This window comes from Leptosomus discolor, chromosome 7 (assembly GCF_034619465.1).
Source record: "Leptosomus discolor isolate bLepDis1 chromosome 7, bLepDis1.hap2, whole genome shotgun sequence".
NCBI classification, from domain to species: Eukaryota; Metazoa; Chordata; class Aves; order Leptosomiformes; family Leptosomidae; genus Leptosomus; species Leptosomus discolor.
This window is the reverse complement of record NC_141397.1, coordinates 60,678,530-60,697,281: the sequence shown is the minus strand read 5'-3', so window position 1 is coordinate 60,697,281 and position 18,752 is coordinate 60,678,530. Positions and strand designations below refer to the sequence as shown.

At 45.5% G+C, this 18,752-nt stretch overlaps 1 protein-coding gene across 1 annotated transcript in view; it reads right to left on the bottom strand.

Moving 5' to 3' along the window:
* PHC3 (polyhomeotic homolog 3) overlaps window positions 1-15,246 on the bottom strand; it is a 31,444-nt gene extending 16,198 nt beyond the window's left edge. Inside the window, exons 1-7 of the mRNA XM_086468486.1 lie at window positions 15,233-15,246; window positions 11,705-11,852; window positions 10,783-10,941; window positions 9,284-9,361; window positions 7,545-7,703; window positions 5,126-5,224; window positions 793-1,033 (exon numbers count right to left, since the gene is read on the bottom strand). Of these exons, the coding sequence (XP_086324612.1) occupies window positions 793-1,033; window positions 5,126-5,224; window positions 7,545-7,703; window positions 9,284-9,361; window positions 10,783-10,941; window positions 11,705-11,852; window positions 15,233-15,246 (898 nt within the window). The remainder of the gene's footprint in view (window positions 1-792; window positions 1,034-5,125; window positions 5,225-7,544; window positions 7,704-9,283; window positions 9,362-10,782; window positions 10,942-11,704; window positions 11,853-15,232) is intronic.
* Between the last annotated feature and the right edge of the window lie 3,506 nt (window positions 15,247-18,752).

The following is an 18,752-nucleotide window of genomic DNA, read 5'->3' as shown; positions in this document are numbered from 1 at the left end:
TATATAAACATACATGTAATTTCTATATGAAAGTATCTAAACTTACCTTTTTTGGTGCTAGATCTAAGATTATTTCTGATCCAGCCTTTGCTTATTTAAGAATTTCATGCAACTTTAAATGGATTTAACCTTCGCTTTGAAACAGACTGGACTGAAGAGCCAAGCATGCCACAATCAACAGGATTTGTTGCTAACAGCCAAGTTGAAAGTTTGGGTAATACAACCTTACAAACACATTGCATGCAATGTAAATGCCTATCTAACCAACTGCATGCTTATTTTGATTTATCTCTTAATGCAAAATACTAAGATTCTGGGGCACCATTACCTATGAATTTATAAAAGTATTTGATATAAGAACATTCTGACGACACAGACAAGACAAAAAAAAAAGTGAACCACCAACAAACTAGATTTTGATGAGAGCAAGAGGCTTGAGGTGGTTTCAGCCCATGTATTGCTTCCCAGAGATTGGGGATGACATGTCCTGACAATGAGCATACAGAGAGACCAGTATTGAGAACCACGTTTGTACTGCGATTCAGCTGTGTATTGCAGTTGCTACATCGTGCTTGTATTGTGACTTAAGAACATTGCTGTATTATTCTGCTAAACCAAAATCCTGTGTAACATCCAGTATCAACAAATAAGTAAATCTACTATCAAACATTAGACCCTATTCATGTGGGATATCTAAAGGAACCCGGTCAGAGAGCATTGGACTGACAGAACCATAACATACAAATTAACTTTGATTAAAGTAGCTTTCTTATAGCTCTATTTTCACCCTACCTGGTGTTATTAAGTGATGTATGCTTGACGTCCGTGTGACCGGTGTACTCCGACACTCCGGAGTGGGGCTCTCGCCTTTTCTATTGCTTTCCGAGGGATCTGGTTGGCTGCCCCTGGAACTGGTTACAGGTTTATTAGGGCACAGAGACAAGGACTGAGTTTGACTGCTGCTCTTTGGTGGGCCATTCTGTGAACTTGACAGTACACCCAACTTCTGACTGCGCAATGTCAAGTTCTGAACCTGGGAAATGAGCAAGATGTGAAAAAACTGAAACCATATAAACATCTATAGCAAACATCCAGGCAAAAATAGCAACAACCATGTTATGTAATGCTTCTCATCCCCTGTGATCAAAATACATGAGAAGTTAAAAATATGCATATCAAAGTACCTTTTAAGCCACAAAATTTAGAGAAGAATAGGGATCTTGAATTACTTCAGTGATAAAGAAAATACAGGAATCATTTTTTCTTATTGAACTTTTGAAAGAAATGGAAATTGTTCATTACATTAATTTGAATTACAACTTGCATTTTTTCTCTTTCATTGTGCCTTCAAAGTGAAGGACACCAAGCACCTTAAGCAGATGCAAATTTATTTTCATGCAGACGCTGCAGAAGAGCAGTGGTCTGTACGTGTGCTTCTGGAGACTAACAGAAACCAGAGCCTTGGGTAGTCAATGGGACCAGAACCTGCTGTACGTTACCTATGTCTTAACAAACCTGAGCCCTTTATTTCCACAGCGATACCGATGTACCTTTCCATCATGACACCTCCAATGTCACGTGAAACAGAAGGTTTGCTTTCTGAAACCTAAATCAGTCAGTGATTGTTTTCACAAATGTCTGTTATAACACAGCAAGGTTCTGCATGTAACAGAACCTTTCCAATCCTACAAGCCCAGCTAGAATTTTATTTTCAAGGATAGATACTCCCCTTGTAGCACTAATTTACATCACAGTTAACTTGAAAAAGAGGACTAATTATTATCACCACCCACTGTTTTGATTACATAATCCCTTCTTCATTGAACAGTTAGTACTTGTGTAATCAACAGCTCGTTTACATTTTACTTATCATAGAATCATAGAACAGTTTCGGTCAGAAGAGACCTTCAGGATCATGCAGTCCAACCTTTGTCCTAGCTCTACCAACACCACTAAACCATGTCCCTAAGTACAACATCTACCCGCCTCTTAAACATGGCCAGGGATGGTGACTCCACCACCTGCCCGACAACCCTTTCAGTAAAGAAATTCTTTGCAATATCCAGCCTGAACCTCCCTTAGTGCAGCTTAAAGCCATTTCCCCTTGTTCTATCGCTTGTTACTTGGAGAAGAGACCAACCCCCACCTCGCTACAACCTCCTTTCAGGCAGCTGTAGAGAGCAATAAGGTCTCCCCTCAGCCTTCTCCAGGCTGAACAGCCCCAGATCCCTCAGCCGTTCCTCATACAAGACACGCTCCAACTCCTTCACTAGCTTGGCAGCCCGCCTCTGTACCCTCTCCAGCACCTCAATGTCCTTCTTGTAGAGAGGAGCCCAAAACTGGACACAGCACTCGATGTGGGGCCTCACCAAGGCAGAGCACAGGGGCACGATCGCCTCCCTGCTCCTGCTGACAACACCATTCCTGATACAGGCCAGGATGCCACTGGCCTTCTTGGCCACCTGGGCACACTGCTGGCTCATGTTCAGCCGGCTGTCAGTCAACATTCCCAGGTCCCCCTCTGCCTGGCAGCTCTCCTGCCACTCCTCCCCAAGCCTGTAGCGCTGCTGCGGGTTGTTGTGGCTGAAGTGCAGGACCTGGCACTTGGCCTTGTCCCTGTTCGGTGTGTTACCCCGGGATGCACTCAAATCCTGTTCTGAAGACAACACTATGTGTTTCCTCATTGGCATGCACGAGGCATTTACTGCACTCCCTACCTCTGTGAGTACAAATCAGCCTTCAGCACACCTTAACAGATAAGGGAACTAATTGGAGATGACAGGTCATTCATGAGGGGCCACATATGAAAAGAAAAAAGTACGAAAGCAGAGGGAAGAGGAGTAGGTAGGAGAGAACCTAACAGGCTGTGTTAGGTATGCCATTGAAACGCTGCTAATCACTGATGAACTACTGAGTTTCTCTGGCATTTCTACACGGAAGATGATACTGGGAGATCACTACACTGTACCTTCACAAACACCTTGGCTAAGTGCAATATACACATCTATGTATATAACCAAATGCACCTTTTTCTTATTAACTGGCACTGCCTACTTACTCAGGTTTGCTGATACGGTGAACAAGGACATTTCTCTAAATCCAGCTGACTGAAACCCCAAGGACATATTTATCACAAGGTAAGAAAAATAAAGTGGAACAGTGTTAAAGCTTTTCCATTGCATCACCGGCCACAGACAAAACCGGATCTTTGCAACGTCATTGCTGCTACAGAAACTATCAGACAGCCGAGGTGAACAACAGCCAGCAACAGAGCAGTACTGAACACTGAGAGGGGAGAGGAACAGCTTGACTTTGGCAGGGTCACCACAGCATGCCCTGTGGTCTGGAGCGAGATTCTACTGTCCCTCTGTGTCCTGGGTTACAGTGTAAAATGTGCCAAAAGAAAAAATATATTCTATCACCATCTTCAGGAGCTGTTGAGACCAGGTGGGGCGGTGCTCCCTGCCTCCCCCCTCTGGACTATCTCCTGTTACTGGGCACAGCAATGCCTTATCGCCTGACCCATCGGTAACTCGCTCCTGGGCTATCTCCTGTTAATGGCCCATCAAGGAACTGCCTCACGACTCCCCATCCCATGGTGAGATGCTCCGCCCGGGGGGGGGGGGGAAGGAGCCAAGCAGTCCATGCCAAATAAAAACGGAGATTTTGAACACCCTAGCAGCCTTTCTTCCACTGGATTCCCAGAGGAGCTTTTCCCCCCACTGGAGTTCCAGAGGACAAGAGCTACCTGCCGACCACTGGACCTTCGGAGGAAGACCAGACTCTTTTACGTGATTGCTCCTTCCACAGCACTACACCCATCGCTTCAGGAGGACTGCAGCCAGCATCTTATCGGACTGCTACTGCCACCCTAACAGGGTGTCAGGTTGTATTCCTGACTCTGTCAGTGTAAACCAGGGGGTTGTTTGTTTTTCCCTGCCTTCTGTTATATATATATATATATATATATATATATATTAGTAAAGAACTGTTATTCCTATTCCCCATATCTTTGCCTGAAGGCCCGTTAATTTCAAAATTATAATAGTTTGGAGGGAAGGGGGTTGCACTCTCCATTTCAAGGGAGGCTCCTGCCTTCCTCCGCAGACACCTGTCTTTTCAAACCAAGACACTCTGCAATGTCACCTCAGCAAGTTGCACAGCCGGGCAGACTTGTGCAAAGTGAACCTCTAAAACCCTGCGGTACAGAAGGACCAAGACTGTAAAGTGATACCTTGACTTTACAGACTTTATTGAGACCCCTACCTTGAATGCAAAAGACAGACACAAACACAAAAAGAGCTGCCAGCCTGCCCAGTAACCTCTGTGCACTTTCAAACTCGATCTGCAGAATCTGGAGGAAAGACAGGCAGCTGCGATAAAGGGTAACAAAGCATGGTAACTCCGAGACTGAAGGAGCAGTCTGTCTTTTCAACAAAGGCTCAACTGATGAACTTAACATGGTGAGCTTGCTCCACAACATCCTGCATAAATACACAGCTGGATTCCAGCAAGCTCTGCTTGCCTCCTCTACCTACCGGAAAAGCAAAGGGAAAGCAAGCCTCAATGATTTAGCATTTTCTCAGAACAGTGACACATCTTTAAGGTCTTCAAATCGATCAGAATCTTCTGAAGGGGTCAACAAACATAAGGTCAGAGAAGATCCAACTGGTAGAAATTACTTGGAATTCTAAAAGGTTTCTAAATGAGGTCCATTTAATCAAAAGGTTTTAAAGAAACTGCTAAAGTAGAAGAGAAGATCTCTAATGAGAGCATAAATTTTTATCTAACTGTTCACTTTTCACAGTGTAAGACTGTAACAATCTGTACAATCACGTATATTTTTGATAAACAAATACATTAAGCCGTGAAAAGGTGATACAAGTTCAGCTGGTAACACGAAGTTATTCAAGGTAATAAAGATGAGAGCTAATTAAGAACACTTAAAATGTCATATCCAGGATCCAAAAGTTATGTATAACATGATTACCCCTAAATGTGTGATGACAGCAAACAGATGACACTGAAGTTGTACATAACCAGTACCCATTAGCAGCTTTTATAGGTAAGTAAACTTTCTGTCCACTCTACTGGGCGTTCCTTTAATAAATTTACACAAGCTTACCTGAGTAGCTGCAGACTGACAGGAAGAGGAGGAAGATGATGAGACAACAGGAATGTCAGACTGGACAGCAGCCACAGTGGTTGCAGGAGTAAAAATAAGCTGTTAAGCAAAAGAAAAATATCTGGTAACATATCGAAACTTTGAAAATATTTCAAAGAAATGCAATGTTTTCAAGAGAGATACATAACTTAATGTAGTGATAGATAGTTTTTAAGATTTACTTTTTTTACTTTTAGATAAACTTACTCAAAGAACAATTTACCATGTCAGTTCAAGTAAATAAAACTAAAAGATAATAATGTAAAATAAATATGATAATGTAAAATATTTGTTCAATGTATTGAGAAAAATCTTTCATATATATACATACTCCATCATCTTTCATACAAACATTTTAAAGAGGACTTTCCCTCCAGTATTACAAATGAGTGAAACAAAGGCAAAAAAAGTCAAGAGAGCAGCCCAATATCTGCTATATTAAAGAAAGAGAACTTAAATCTTCCAGTCTGTCAAAACGTTATTTAACAACCAGAGTTGTTATATGAACTTTAATTATGCTAATTAAGTTTCATAGTGAGAACAGGTATCATAGAACCAACCTGAAATTGCTAACTTCAGAATATCAGCATACCTATCATCCATTTCTTTATAGGTAATGTAGCAAAGGCAAGGCTCTGAAGAGAGACTATTAGTTAGTCTTCCGTATCTTTAAAGGGATCTCAACTGCAAGGAGCAGCTAAGAAGAAAACATGAAGGTTTTTACCTGGAATTGTACTGAGCTAGTGATGAAGCTGTTATTATGAGCTAGCTAGAGGAAAGAGTTGACCTTTCCACAGAAAGTGAAAGGTCTTGGTGATGAAGGAAAATACATGACTTTCAGTATGTTAGCTAGAAACACTGAAAGACAGGTATGATGTCTGAACTACTGAGGCTAGCAAAATGGTCTTGCAGTATCATTCTAAGCAGAAACTAATAGGGCCAGTTTATCTCTTTAAACTGGGGTGCAAAGCAGTTATTCAAATAAGCACAGGATTTGACATTGAGAGTCTAGATAAAAATTTAGTGTAAATGAATAGGAAAACTGTCTCAACAACCCACAGCATTGAGAGAGATTGCTACTACAAAAACCAGCAATGTCACCCTCGTTGCTTCAGGCACTCAGTTGTTAACGCATATTGAAAGGCAGTGACAAAAAATTAATTTCTAATTCCCGCCCTGTTAAATAGTACTAGGTGCACCCAGCATCTAGCTCTGCTTACGTACCAGAGACTCAAGAAATCCTTTCACTGGCAAATGGATAAACAGGTGTTTGAGCTTTAAATCCTTATCTTCAAGCTATACTACTTTTTCAACAAACAGGTAGGAAAACAATAGCCAAAGAAAAAAACCTCAACACAGTGTAACAGCATTGCTGCGCATGCCTAAGAAAAACCTCAGAAAAAAGAACACAGGATCTCTTTTCCCAAACTTACTTCATAGGGGCAACTCCTGCAAGAACTGACGCCTGCACCTAACTTTATACACCACCGCAGTCACAGACCTCTGGCTCTGCACCTTGGTGTAGCGTAACAGCGATTCTTCCTACTTCATGTAGTTGAACGTAACACTAGAAAGCTCTGGTCATCAACTCACACAAGCCACCATAGACTCTTCAGCCTTTACCGAGTACGGATTGGTACCTGAGCATTCATATACACCTCCAGTAGTTTCTAAGAAATCCCACACAGATTGTAAGGTTCAATTCATACGAAACTCGTTAGAGAAACTATTAAATTAAAAAAAATAAAGCCACTAAACGGATTTTTCAAAGTTGCCCGTTAGGAAATGGAAACGCCATATTGACAGGAAATTGCAAGAATCTAATGAGTTTCACGTGAATCTAAAGAGAATGAAAGCTCCTTATCCAACTCGAATTCTAGAGAAAATAATGCAAAGAACAATCTCAATTAAATATAAGAAAATTTTAATCAAGAGTCAGAACTCTGAATGTTAGGAGTGCATTGGAAAACAATCCACCTTGAATACAGACTGCAGTACGCCCTTCTACAGAGCCAGAAAACCCAGGTGCTCCCTTTCTGTTTTTCCCCACGTTCAATCAATTTAATAACTGTAGTACAACCAGGCTAAACACACTGGAGCAAACTTCACCAGAGGACTAAGCTGCAGCAATCCTCTTACTTCTGGTATCTACAGTGTTTCAGAGGATACATATTCACAAATTAGTGACTAAATCCTCAATGCTATCTGAAACTAAAGCAAAAGATTTATAAATAATTTATAGAAACAAAATAAAACCTGAAACTGTTAAAGGTGGTGTGTTTTTTTTCGGAGTGGGTGGAGCAAAGGAGGGGAGGCTAGGGTGGGTGGAGACAACACAAAGGGACCAAAAGCAAGCTTAAGGATTGTAATCAAACCTTACCATTTGAGCTCGTAGATACATTTGAGCCTGGCTTGCACTCAGGGTTGGAGAGGTGCTCCCCAGCAACATAGTCTGTTGGGTAATACTGCTGCTGGTGGTGTTGGAGGTCTGTGAACGGCTTATTATCTGTGCAGGTGTAGGAGAGGTGGAGAGGTTAATCTAAGGAAACAAAAATATTGCTTCTGTCATGGAAATTCATTCATCCTAGGGTCTAAAGCCAGAAAGCCTTTGACAAAAATGGCAGGGGCGGCTGAAATCTCTGAACTGTAAAGGTATCAAAAATATATCGAGCCAATCATCACAAAACTGGATTCTGGCGAGATTGTACATTTTCATTCTTAAACTGCAAGCAACTGTTTTGCAGTAAATAATAAGAAGCAGTTACCAGTACAAGCAAGGATATCATGAAGACTGAAAAATATACCTCAAATATGCATTTACAGAATAGGTAGCATAAGTCTGCAATATTTTAAGAAAAATATCTGAATTTTAATATTTAAGCATCTTTAAATGTTTATATTATCTGACTGGACTGATAGCTTCTGCTATGCTTGTTATGCAGCCTGATCAGGACACCTCTTTGTGCCACCATACATGGACCTTGACTCCTCATGCTACATATGAACATTTAAAATGACTGGAGACTAAAACTTTCTACAAGTTCATATTAAATGCTCCTCAACAATTGCTCTTTAGCAACTTCTCAAACAAAAGCTCTTGTGGTTTCGGTTTGGCTTTTTTCCTTTTTTTTTTTTTTCCCCCTAACCAGTCTAACAGAGTTAAGTGCCCAGCTCTTTTTCATCACTTACTCAAAAGATTTCATTTAAAAATCCCAGCCCAATTATTCTGTTAGTTTAACATCAGACATCTTTAAAGACTTTCCCTCCTAAATTTAATGAATGAATGATTTTACTTCTAACAACTGTAAGCCAAAGCAATGCTATGAGAGCTTAAAAAAATACACAGTTAAATCGCTGAAGCTATGCACTGAAGTCATGAACAGCTTGAGGGCATGATTAATAAGCAGGATGTCTGTAGGACTAACAAAGTCCTACTCAAGACAACTGTAGAACTGTACAGAAGAGACTGCGCAAATTACACGCCTGAAGATGCCACTTAAAGAAATGCAGCATGAACTGAACACGGAGCTGCCAATAACTGAGCACATGCCTAGAATATGGATAAAGGAATTGAAAGTGCCTAAAAGATGCGTGATAAAAGATGATAATCAATAAAAGAATGAATGCTATAAACATTTAATCAATCAGTTTCATTTCCATGTGTGTGCATTGACTTGGATTCTTTAGATTTGGTGCTCTTTAATCACTGATACGCAGCTACGACTTTAACCTACAGCAGTGCCCTGCATAAAGAAACTAATGTGAAAAACCCAGTAAGAAATCACGTCAGAGATGAAAGCTCAGGGAGTGACTCCTGCAGCGGTCTGACCAGTCACCAGTGCTCGTGGAGTGAGCAGCTGCCCTTCAGAGCACCAAGAGCGGGCTGGAACTGGGGAAGCCTCCAACGCTGGCCAGCAACAACAGTGCCTGGCAGCACGCGTCAGGATGCCGGGGGGGACGCTGGAAGCGCAGCCAACACTTACTGCAGAGTTGCCACGCGTCTGTTTACTGTTTACCACACCAATTTAAATACTAAAATATTTTCTGGTTTTGCAAGTAGTTATATATAATAACCAAGAGGGGTTGAGAATGGATGGAGGGCTTGGTTCAGTTACGTACCGAGGTCTGCGACATGCTTGACTGCTGAGTGACACTCCCAGTGGGGGAAGTACATTGCCTCCCACCTGACAGGCTTGCCTAAATAGCAAGAATACGTGTCAAATATTGAAATCAAAAAGTGTTTAAGTGATGTTCATATTATTGCATAAACCATCAGAAACATCCCTCCCTATCATTACCTCTTCTCTAACAGTAAAAATGCTTCACTCAGTGGAACTAGTTTTCAGCACAGTGTACCCCGCATTAGGAATACTATCTGCAACGTGCTAAATGCCTCAAATTCCTACCCAATTTCAGGCACTGGGATTCTGGCCAATCAAGACTTCCAAAACTATCAGAGGTAAAGTCTATCAAACTGTTAATGATGGAGCTAGTGGATCAGCTGACTGCCTATGGTGCTCAGGACTTAAAATGTGACATCTTTAAAAACTGTGATTATTAAAACTCTTTTTTTATTATTAGAATCCTCTAAAAATAAAACAAATTTTAAAAATGTTGTAAAGAACACCCTCACACTCCAGAATGATAATTTATGTATGCACAATTAGGGTCTGTAACGGTACACTCTTCCAGTCCTTCAGATGAATACAGGGACAGTGATTCAGATTTCCGTATTAACAGACTGCACACCAAAACTTCTCAGCCCTCCCCAATCTGATTTTCTTTGCTCTGTCTTGGTAACTGTATATGCACACAGAAACCCGTCACCAAAAAAATAATCAATATATTACCATGATCTAATGGGAAAGGTATAGAAGGAAAAACCAGGAGCATAGAAGAGTCAGTCCCCGCTCTGACAACAAACAGCTATATCCCTCCTGAAGTCTTTAACTCTGTTTTAGCGTTTCCACGTGTGAAATCATTAACACCACCTATTCTCTGCAAGACAGTTTTCTCAATCCAAGGTCAACTGAGCTCAAAGGAAATCTTTCCACTGCTTGAGTTTTCAAACTGGGTCTCCTCCAGGGTTCACTAATGTTAAAGGCCGTGCTTCGGAAATGAAATGTCATTCACTTCCTACATTTCCACATTCACAGTTAAAACTGAATTTTGCCATTACTTACAATGCAGCCAGGTGTGTGGCAAAACACACTAAGATACCAGATGTTCATTATTTTTATTTGCTTTCACTAAGATACATTGCTATTCGTGGCTTTCCCCATCAACTTTTAGAGAAAATCATGGAATGAAGATTGAAGTAGTCTATTTTTAATATTTATTTTATTACTGTTTGATGATTTACATGATGCATTATAATGTATGCAATAAAGCATGGAATGGTCGCCTACTGGAGCATCTATAACACTGGCCAATATCCTCCAAATAGTTTGGAGGACGACACAATTTAAAATAACAAAGTCATTAAAATATAACAGTGAATTATTGTGAGGCATTAAGCTCAGGCACTTAAGCTGTTATTATGTTTGACAACACTCTAGAACTGTAGTCCTACTCTACACAGTAGTACACCATTCTTTTTCAGCAATCTTCGCTCTCACCTGTGGTACAGTTGCCAGACTCTGAAATTGGGTACTGCTTAAGTGCTGCTGCTGCAAAGCAGCAGTCTGCAGCATTAGATGCTGCTGTTGGGCTGCATACATCTGCTGGAGGTATTGAGCTGCTGAGCTAGGAGGACGATGCAAGGCCTGCTGTATAACCTGTGATGAATCAGTAGGTAATTAATTACAATTACAAAGTACACACCATGCTGACATGATGCTGAAATTTACCTTTACAAGGAAATAAAACCAAATAAACTCTTTTCACACCAATTATGTCATACTGAACTTGCTCCATCACTGTTCTCAACGAAGTCACAGAACGGAGTCAACAAAATGTATTCACGTTTTCAAGGAAAGCCTGACAACCAGCTGACAATACAGCATCATCCATAACAACATCCAAACCCCTTCGGTTCTTGTCGACAAGTCCTACGTAACGTTCTGCTTTTTGAAAGATCAGGAGAGCGTCCAAGAGACTCAATTATCCAACCCAACAGAACGGAGCGTGCAGAGCTTGAGCAGACCTAACGCCAAGAGGGGGCTGGATCCAAAGCAGCAGTTACACACACACACACAGATACCTCTGGATCCCTTTAGCCAATTTTTGGTCGAACGAACAGCTTCATTTTGTGTTCTTTTGCAAGGCTTATGTTAATAATTCATACCCTTCGGGGACGGCAAAAAAGCTAAACTTTCTAGGGTAGCATTTCCGCCTCCCTTTTTTGGGGGCAGGCCTGTACCCTGCACTAGTCTTAACCGGTCTGATACCCTTTGGTAAACAAAACAGTATCTTCTGAAAACCAGTAAGGCAGATATTGAGAAAGAAGACAGCAATTAAGGACGGAAAGTTAATCTGGTGTAAAGTGTTGTTCAATGCCTGTACTGGAGAGCACGGAAAGAACATCTCCCAGCCCAGTACCTGGACGGCATGCCTGTCCGAGCCGCTGTAGACAGATATCTGTGGCAGCTGGGTCCGGGAAGTGGAGGTGGTAGTGATAGTAGTTGTAGATGCAGAACATGTTGTTGTGTTTGGTTCATTCTCCATAGCTGTGCAGTGTTCGTCCAGCCTGGCAGGATTGAAATGAAAGCGGTTCACAAACAGAAGGCCAGTACCCACTGACGTTAAAGGCAAAACAAAAAAAATCTAAGCTGTGCTGAGAGAGAATAATGGACAATTTTCAAATGGATAAGTTTGTAGTATTTGCTATTACTTGATGGGATTTGTTGAGAGATGTGGTTATAACCTTCTAAGATCCACCAAAAGTAGCAGCAGGTGACCAATTTAGGAACACACACAAGCTTTTCAGCAAGCCACACAGTAGTACTGCTGCATCCCTCTTCCCCACAGCATAGCACTGAAACTGCTGGCTGATCATTTCTGTACGCTGAGCAAAACAGGTTCTTGGCAAAAATCAGGGGCGGCATGCTCTCTTGGGAAAGAGATGGAAAGGACTTAGAGAAAAATGCTTTTCCTTTCCACAGCAATACCTCACAAATACAGCATGAGCCCAGAAAGAAACTACCTATTTAAGCATCTCTGATGATTCCTCACCAGCCTTAAGAGACTTTCCTCTTGCAGAGTACAATCTCTCTCCCAAAATGCCACCTTTAAAGCTGAAATGAACCACATATCTCAATATATGAGAGGTGTTACTTTAGTTTCTTTTTCAGTATTAGTATTATGACAACAGGAAATAGCACAGTTACTGTTTATTGCTTTTAAAAGGATGTTAAAAAAACGGGTAAGGAGATGGTGTGCTTTCTTCTTACAATAAAGAAGGGCTCAGAAAAATAATCATTGAGAGCTGCAATGTACTAGAAAAAAAAGCAGCACTGCCAAGCGCTTAACAAACCGCCCACTGGACGCTGCATCAAGCAGGAACATAATTAGGAGTTTCAACTCATGCAGCTGAAAGCAGAATGCAATGCTGCCAGGCTGCTACTGTCACCTCTCAAAACATCACAGAGAACTCCACTTGGTGCTGCAGCTCCCGAGTACTTGGAATAGCTAAGCTACAACAGATATATGAGCACCTAAGGACCTCACACCTATCGTTATATTGTATACTTGCCTATGTTTTGCCATCAAAGAAAATCCACAGCAATAAAGCGTGCTTTAAAAGCAGAGATCCCTGCTATTAGAACTGAAGAAAAAAATATGGCCTCGCTTTTAAAAATTTAGATCTGTTGTGCATTATTGATGCCTTTTGCCTACCTACATCAGACCACAAGTTAACACACATGGGTTAACCACTTCAATTGCAATAAAACCAGCATCACTTCTAAAACCACTTTACATTAATTTCACATAATGCTAATGAAAAGTACCTTGAAAAAAAGTCCTGTCTCGTCCAGAGGACATTAAAAGCACATCAAAATATTTACACCTACAACTTGTCTAGCTTGTTTTAGCAGAGAGTTATGCAACCAGTTAAATTACCCTAAGAAAACAACATTGATGTTCAATTTCCTTCGTTCTCAGTCACATTTTAGATGTATTAGTGAGATGTGCAAAGAATCCCACCCTACTAGCTATTCCATCAGAAGTTCACCCCATGAGAGCTGTTAATACTTTAGCTGAAAGCATCTCATTTTCAAAAATAACTTTGTCATTGCCCAAGTGGTTCCCGCAACGGATGTAGAACGAAACCAGGAAACAGCCCCTAAGCTGGTGTTCAGCGTGGCCTGGCGCTGAGGTGTGCCTCCACTCCTCCTCTAACACCTCACAGAGCCGGTATGAGACTCACTTGCCATCCCGCAGCCCTCCTGCAAGACAAGCGCCACGCAGCAGAGCACTGACCCGCGGAAACGGCACGTCCTCTTTCGGCTGAGGGACTAGTGATGTGTTTCAGCAGACGACACTTGTTAGAAACCTCTCCTGTCTTTGAGACGTGAAATGTTTAACGGAGTACAGGAAACGCATAAAAAGTGGTTGACTTTAGCAAGGAAACCAAGAATCCATTACAATTTAGCAGATAGATATTTTATGACAGAAAGCATAAACCCCATTATTTAAAAATCAGACTGCCTTTACGGTATCCCTTTCACTTACAACGCTGTATATGCAGAGACCACTTCTAGTTATAAAAAAACCCCTCAGATGCAATTGAAAAGTCTTCTGAAATTGTTACGAGTACTCAACAACATCAAAAAGGCAAAACTCCTAAGTTACAGTAAAATTAATTTTGTTAAATGTATGATGACCTTACAATGACGTTGCCTGTGAGCAACTTTAACCCAAAAGAACCTCTGTAACTCTAAGTTTTAGAAAATGCATTAAACTCTGACTTTAAACAATCACTATGCACTGAAGCAAGCCCAAAATACAAAGCACAACAGAAAACTGTATTGAAAATAAGTATTTATTCAAGCAGCATGAGACACCACATAACTTCAAATTACACTGAGCATAATGTAAACATTCAGGAATTTCGTTCTCTTTGTATTTTTTGATCAAAGCAAATACCTTCAGTAAAAAAATACTGCTATTGTACACCAGTAACGTTACACTATCTTCACAGTGGATATGCACGTCACTACTCACGTTAGAAAGTTTGACTTTTAGCAAACATCATGGTAATAGCAAACACTGCTGACAATCTGCAACTGTAACTGGTATTTCAAAACAGGTAAGGTTTTTTTTAAACATATGTGGTTTATTCTTATTCTTTCCATTCATGACCTCTCCTCACAACTCCAAGGATACAAGCCACAGAAAATAAATGAAAATTTCCACCAAGACTAACCCCTGTGGGTATTTTTGTACCTGACTGAAGCTCCGAAACAAACCCTCTCTCTTTTGCTTCACTCTACAGTTAGGCCAACCTTGCCCAAACCTTGTGGGTTTTGTTTAAAAAAAAAAAAAAAAAAAAAAGGAAATTTAGAGCTATGCTCTGTGGAAATATAACCCACCCCACGCGCTGCAACTTGCCCGGGAACCCGCACGGAGCGACCCAGCTCGGTGGCTGCCCGGGCCCGGCCGCCTGGGCCGCCGGTGCCCTGAGGGAGCCCCGGGGCTGCTCCGCAGGCAGCAGCAGGGCCCCTCGGCCGCCAGCGCTCCCCGCCGCAGGCCGGGCCCGGCGGGCTGGCCCGCCCCCTCAGCCCCCCGCACCGGGCGGCGGCCTCACCCAGCCCAGCCCAGCCCAGCCCCGCTACCGCCACAACCGGCAGCCACGCTCCGGCCCAGCGCCGCCGCGCCTCTCCCCGCTCCCCCCCTCCCGCCTCCAGCGGCCCCACAGGCGCCGGCCGCCGCCGGGGAGGGAGGAAAGGTGGGCGGGAGGGGAGGCACCCGCTCCCCGCGCGGGGCCGGCCCGCCGCCGGGGCGCTGTCAGGGCGCGGGTCCCCGCCTACGCGCCCCGCCCCGCCGCGGCCTGGCCGGGGCCTGCCGCTGCCGCTCCCCCTCCTCCACGCGTCCCGCCGGGAGACTCGCCTCGGACAAGCCGCTCACTCCGCTTCCGCCATCTTCTCGCCTCCCTCAGGGGGAGGTGCCGCGCAGGCGCGCTGCGCGTCGCTAGCGCCGGGCACGTGACGGCCCCCGCCGCCATGTTGCCGTTGGAGCGCGGCGTCGTCCGTGAGGCGCGGCGGGGTGCGGGGTGCGGGGTGTCGGCAGCCGGTTGGGGCCTCCCCCGGGCCGCGGTGAGGTCGCGACCAGCTTCACATCAGCGTAGGAAGGTCGTCAGGGCCTGGCTGGGACGAGGGGCTGGGTGTCCCTGAGGGCTGACAGCGGTGGGCACGGCAGCGGGGAGAGCGACGTTGGTTTTCCTGTGGGAGCGGCAGAGCCGAGCTGCGTGTTGCCTGGGGCCTGTGGCAGATAAGGTTTACTTCGTGCTTTAGCTACAGTAGGAAAATGAAGGATGCGATATGTGCCATTTTGGGGGTGCTGCTGGGGGTCAAGGGCAGGGAAGTAACTGCCCGTATTGCTCCTCCGCAGTGGCTGCTCAAAGGCCTCAGCAGCTCCGACGAGGACACTGGTGGTGAGCTCCTGTGAGGAACATGTCACAGGAGAGGCTTCTCACCCCGTTACCTTTGCTTTCAGTTCCCTCCGATGAAATGCTGGCCGTGAGCCTTTCGCTACTATGGGGAGGACCACCTCTCCCTCTAAATTAACCATAATTGATCAGAGTTCAATTATGCCAATAATTCCTCTCTGAAATGAGCAGCTGCTGCATGTTACCCGGCATAGATGAGCAAAGCCCAACCTCCATAAAGACAGGTAGCACTATACCACACAGGCCTAATTCGAATCTTCTGTGGGACAGCTTGATGAAGTCAGCACTTCACCCTCTCCATGAAATGTCTTCTTGTGATGAAGAAATTTCTTCTGTATCTTTGAACTGTGCGTCATTATTGCATAGCCTCCAGGTGTACTGGCGTTTTCAAAGTTGCTTGTGTTCCCAGTGATAAAGAAAGCAGCTCAGTGCAGCGAGAGTTGGGACGGAAACTACGTTGGCCAGGAGTGCTAGTTCATCATACTCTATAAATATTTGATAGAGAACCAGTTGTATGAATGAAAATGAAATTGGTTAAAAACTTGGTAAAAGACCAATAGGACAAATAGTAAAATGTAGTTCAGCAATTCCTGTTTCTGCAAGTAGGTTGCTGTTCCCTTACTTAACAGTTTGACCAATTGGTAATTGGACATGAAGGGGGGAAAAAAAAAAGCCAGATGTCTAGCAGCTGGTTGGGATCGATAAGTGCTTTGCAAAGAGAAGAATCTTCACAAGTGTCTTAGAAAACTCCGGTACCTTCCAGGGCATTATAGATGAGCTTAAACTTTGAAGGGTGAAGCAGTCACAGTGACCAGAGGTGGCCTGTGACAAGCAGTAATAAGTTACCAGGTCTAATGGGGAGGGCCTGGTTTCTATAAAATGGCGATTCAGTTGGAGAAAATGGGAGTTTTCAGAGGTTAGAAAAGAAGGAGGTGGAGAGAAAATGAGGTCTCGTGCTGAAGTACTCTTGGAGATCCAGTAGGAAATGGAAAACACGTTGGAAGTCCTGGTGCAAGATACGGGCGAGTTCAGATACAGCGAGGAACTTCCTGATGTACAGAAAGGGGTCAGGCTGTGTGGAAGCCGGGTGGAGCAAATAACTTTCTTCTGAGGGGAAAAAAAAAAACCCCAGCCAACCACTGCAGGAAGCTGAGGTGGCATGAAAAAAATTCTGTCCTTTGTAACCGCACCCAGGGTAAACAGCAAATGGGGCCGTAAGTTGTTTGATCACCGACAGGAGGAAGAGGAAGGTGTGGGGGTTGGCAAGTGCCGGCCTCACGTAACAGCGCGTAACTGGACACGAAAAGCTGAACTCCGCGCTTTTGGAGCGCCTCCCGGCGCTGATACAGCCGGGAGGGGGGCAGTGGGGAAAAGGAATTGGTTTTACTGCAACAAGAAAACCAGGTTCCCTGCTAGGATTGCTAGAAACCTCCATCTGTTCAGGTGGGCAATATAAATACGTGTTATCAGAGAAGCCACTGATGTGTTAAATAGGCAGAGCAGGAAGGAAATACTACTTGCAGTGGGTCAGGTGGCTTATGGTTAAAGAGTTTTAATAAAATCGCTTTTAATAACCATCCCCCTTCGCCCCCCTGTAGTCAAAAAGCATCCTCCATGTTACTTTCTTAAAAAATAGTGTAGCTCTCTGAAGGATGGGAATTGAAGCTTCACCCGAACGGAATAGACTGTCTTGCGGGCAGCACAGTGCGTGGGTTGTTCAGAATTCCTACGGAAAGTGTTTTAGCCCACAGCAGGTACAAGTAACGCATCGCTGTTGCTCGTGAACGGCTCTGGCTGCCCATCAGCTCCACGCTGGCTGCTGACGGGACAGCACGCTACTTTTGCAGCGGTTTTGTGTTAAAATCCTGAATTTTCTGTAGCACCTCTCCAGCCGGGTTGGCAGTGAGGAGTCGTGGGATGAAACCGATCGCGAAGGAACGTTGTTAGACGCGTCCGAGCCTATTTTCCCTGACGCTGGGGCGGAAGCGATGGGTTTGGTTCCACCCAACAGCCCCGCCGGAGAGCCCGGCCCGCAGGCTGCGTCCCCCCGGCCGGCAGACAGAGCGGCTGCTCTCCGCAACGCGGGGCTGCTGCAGGCGGCCCGGGCTCCTCCACGCTCCGCAGAAGGGCGGCCCTCGTGGTACCGAAGGAAAACCACGCGTTTTCCTCCTCCGCTCCCTCTCCTACGCGCAGCTCCGGCCGTGGCGCAGCCCTGCAGGACAGGCCGCGGATGGAAGTAGCCCGGCGCGATTCGGAGGACCTAGCCCAGCCCCCGCAGCTGCCCGGTACCCGAGGCACTGCCGGCCGGGCCGCCATCCCTCCCGCTCCCCCTCCGACCCGCCATCGCTCCCGCCGCCCTCCCGCCGTGCCGGCGCCAGGGCCGCGCTGCCGCCCAGCGGTCCCAGCATGCCTCGCGGCGGGCCGTACCAAGCGGCGGGGAGACGGCGACGCACGGCCCCGCTGCGGGCGCGGGGAAGGGAGAAGAGGGACCATCAGGGTGGCTTGTGGCCCGCCTGGCCCGGAGCGACCCGCTCCGGCGGCTTCGCTACGAGGAGATCCCGGCTGCCGCTGCGCCGCCGCCTCCCCCCCCCTTCCGCTTCGGTGTGGAGCGTGCGCCGGTGTCCCGCGGGGAGAGCCCACATAGCGCGCGGGGGGGAGGGGGGCACACGGGACACACCAGGCGTGGCGCCCGCCTTCCCCGGGCGGCAGAGCTGCTGGGCGGCAGCTCCGGAGCGGCGCCTCCCCCCTGCTGCGGGCGGCCCGTGCTCCCCTCTGCGCCGTCCCGCACAGCTCCGCGCCTCTCCCCCTGCCCCGTCTCCGGTGCTCCCCCCCCCCCTCCCCACCCCGTGGTCCCACCCGCCCCGGGCTGGCGCCGTGAGGAGGGGGCGGGGCCGCGGCGCGCTTGAGGGACGGCGGCGCCGCGCGCTTGAGGCGGCGGGGAGCGGCGGGGGTCGCGCAGCCGCCGCCTCCGCCTCCCGC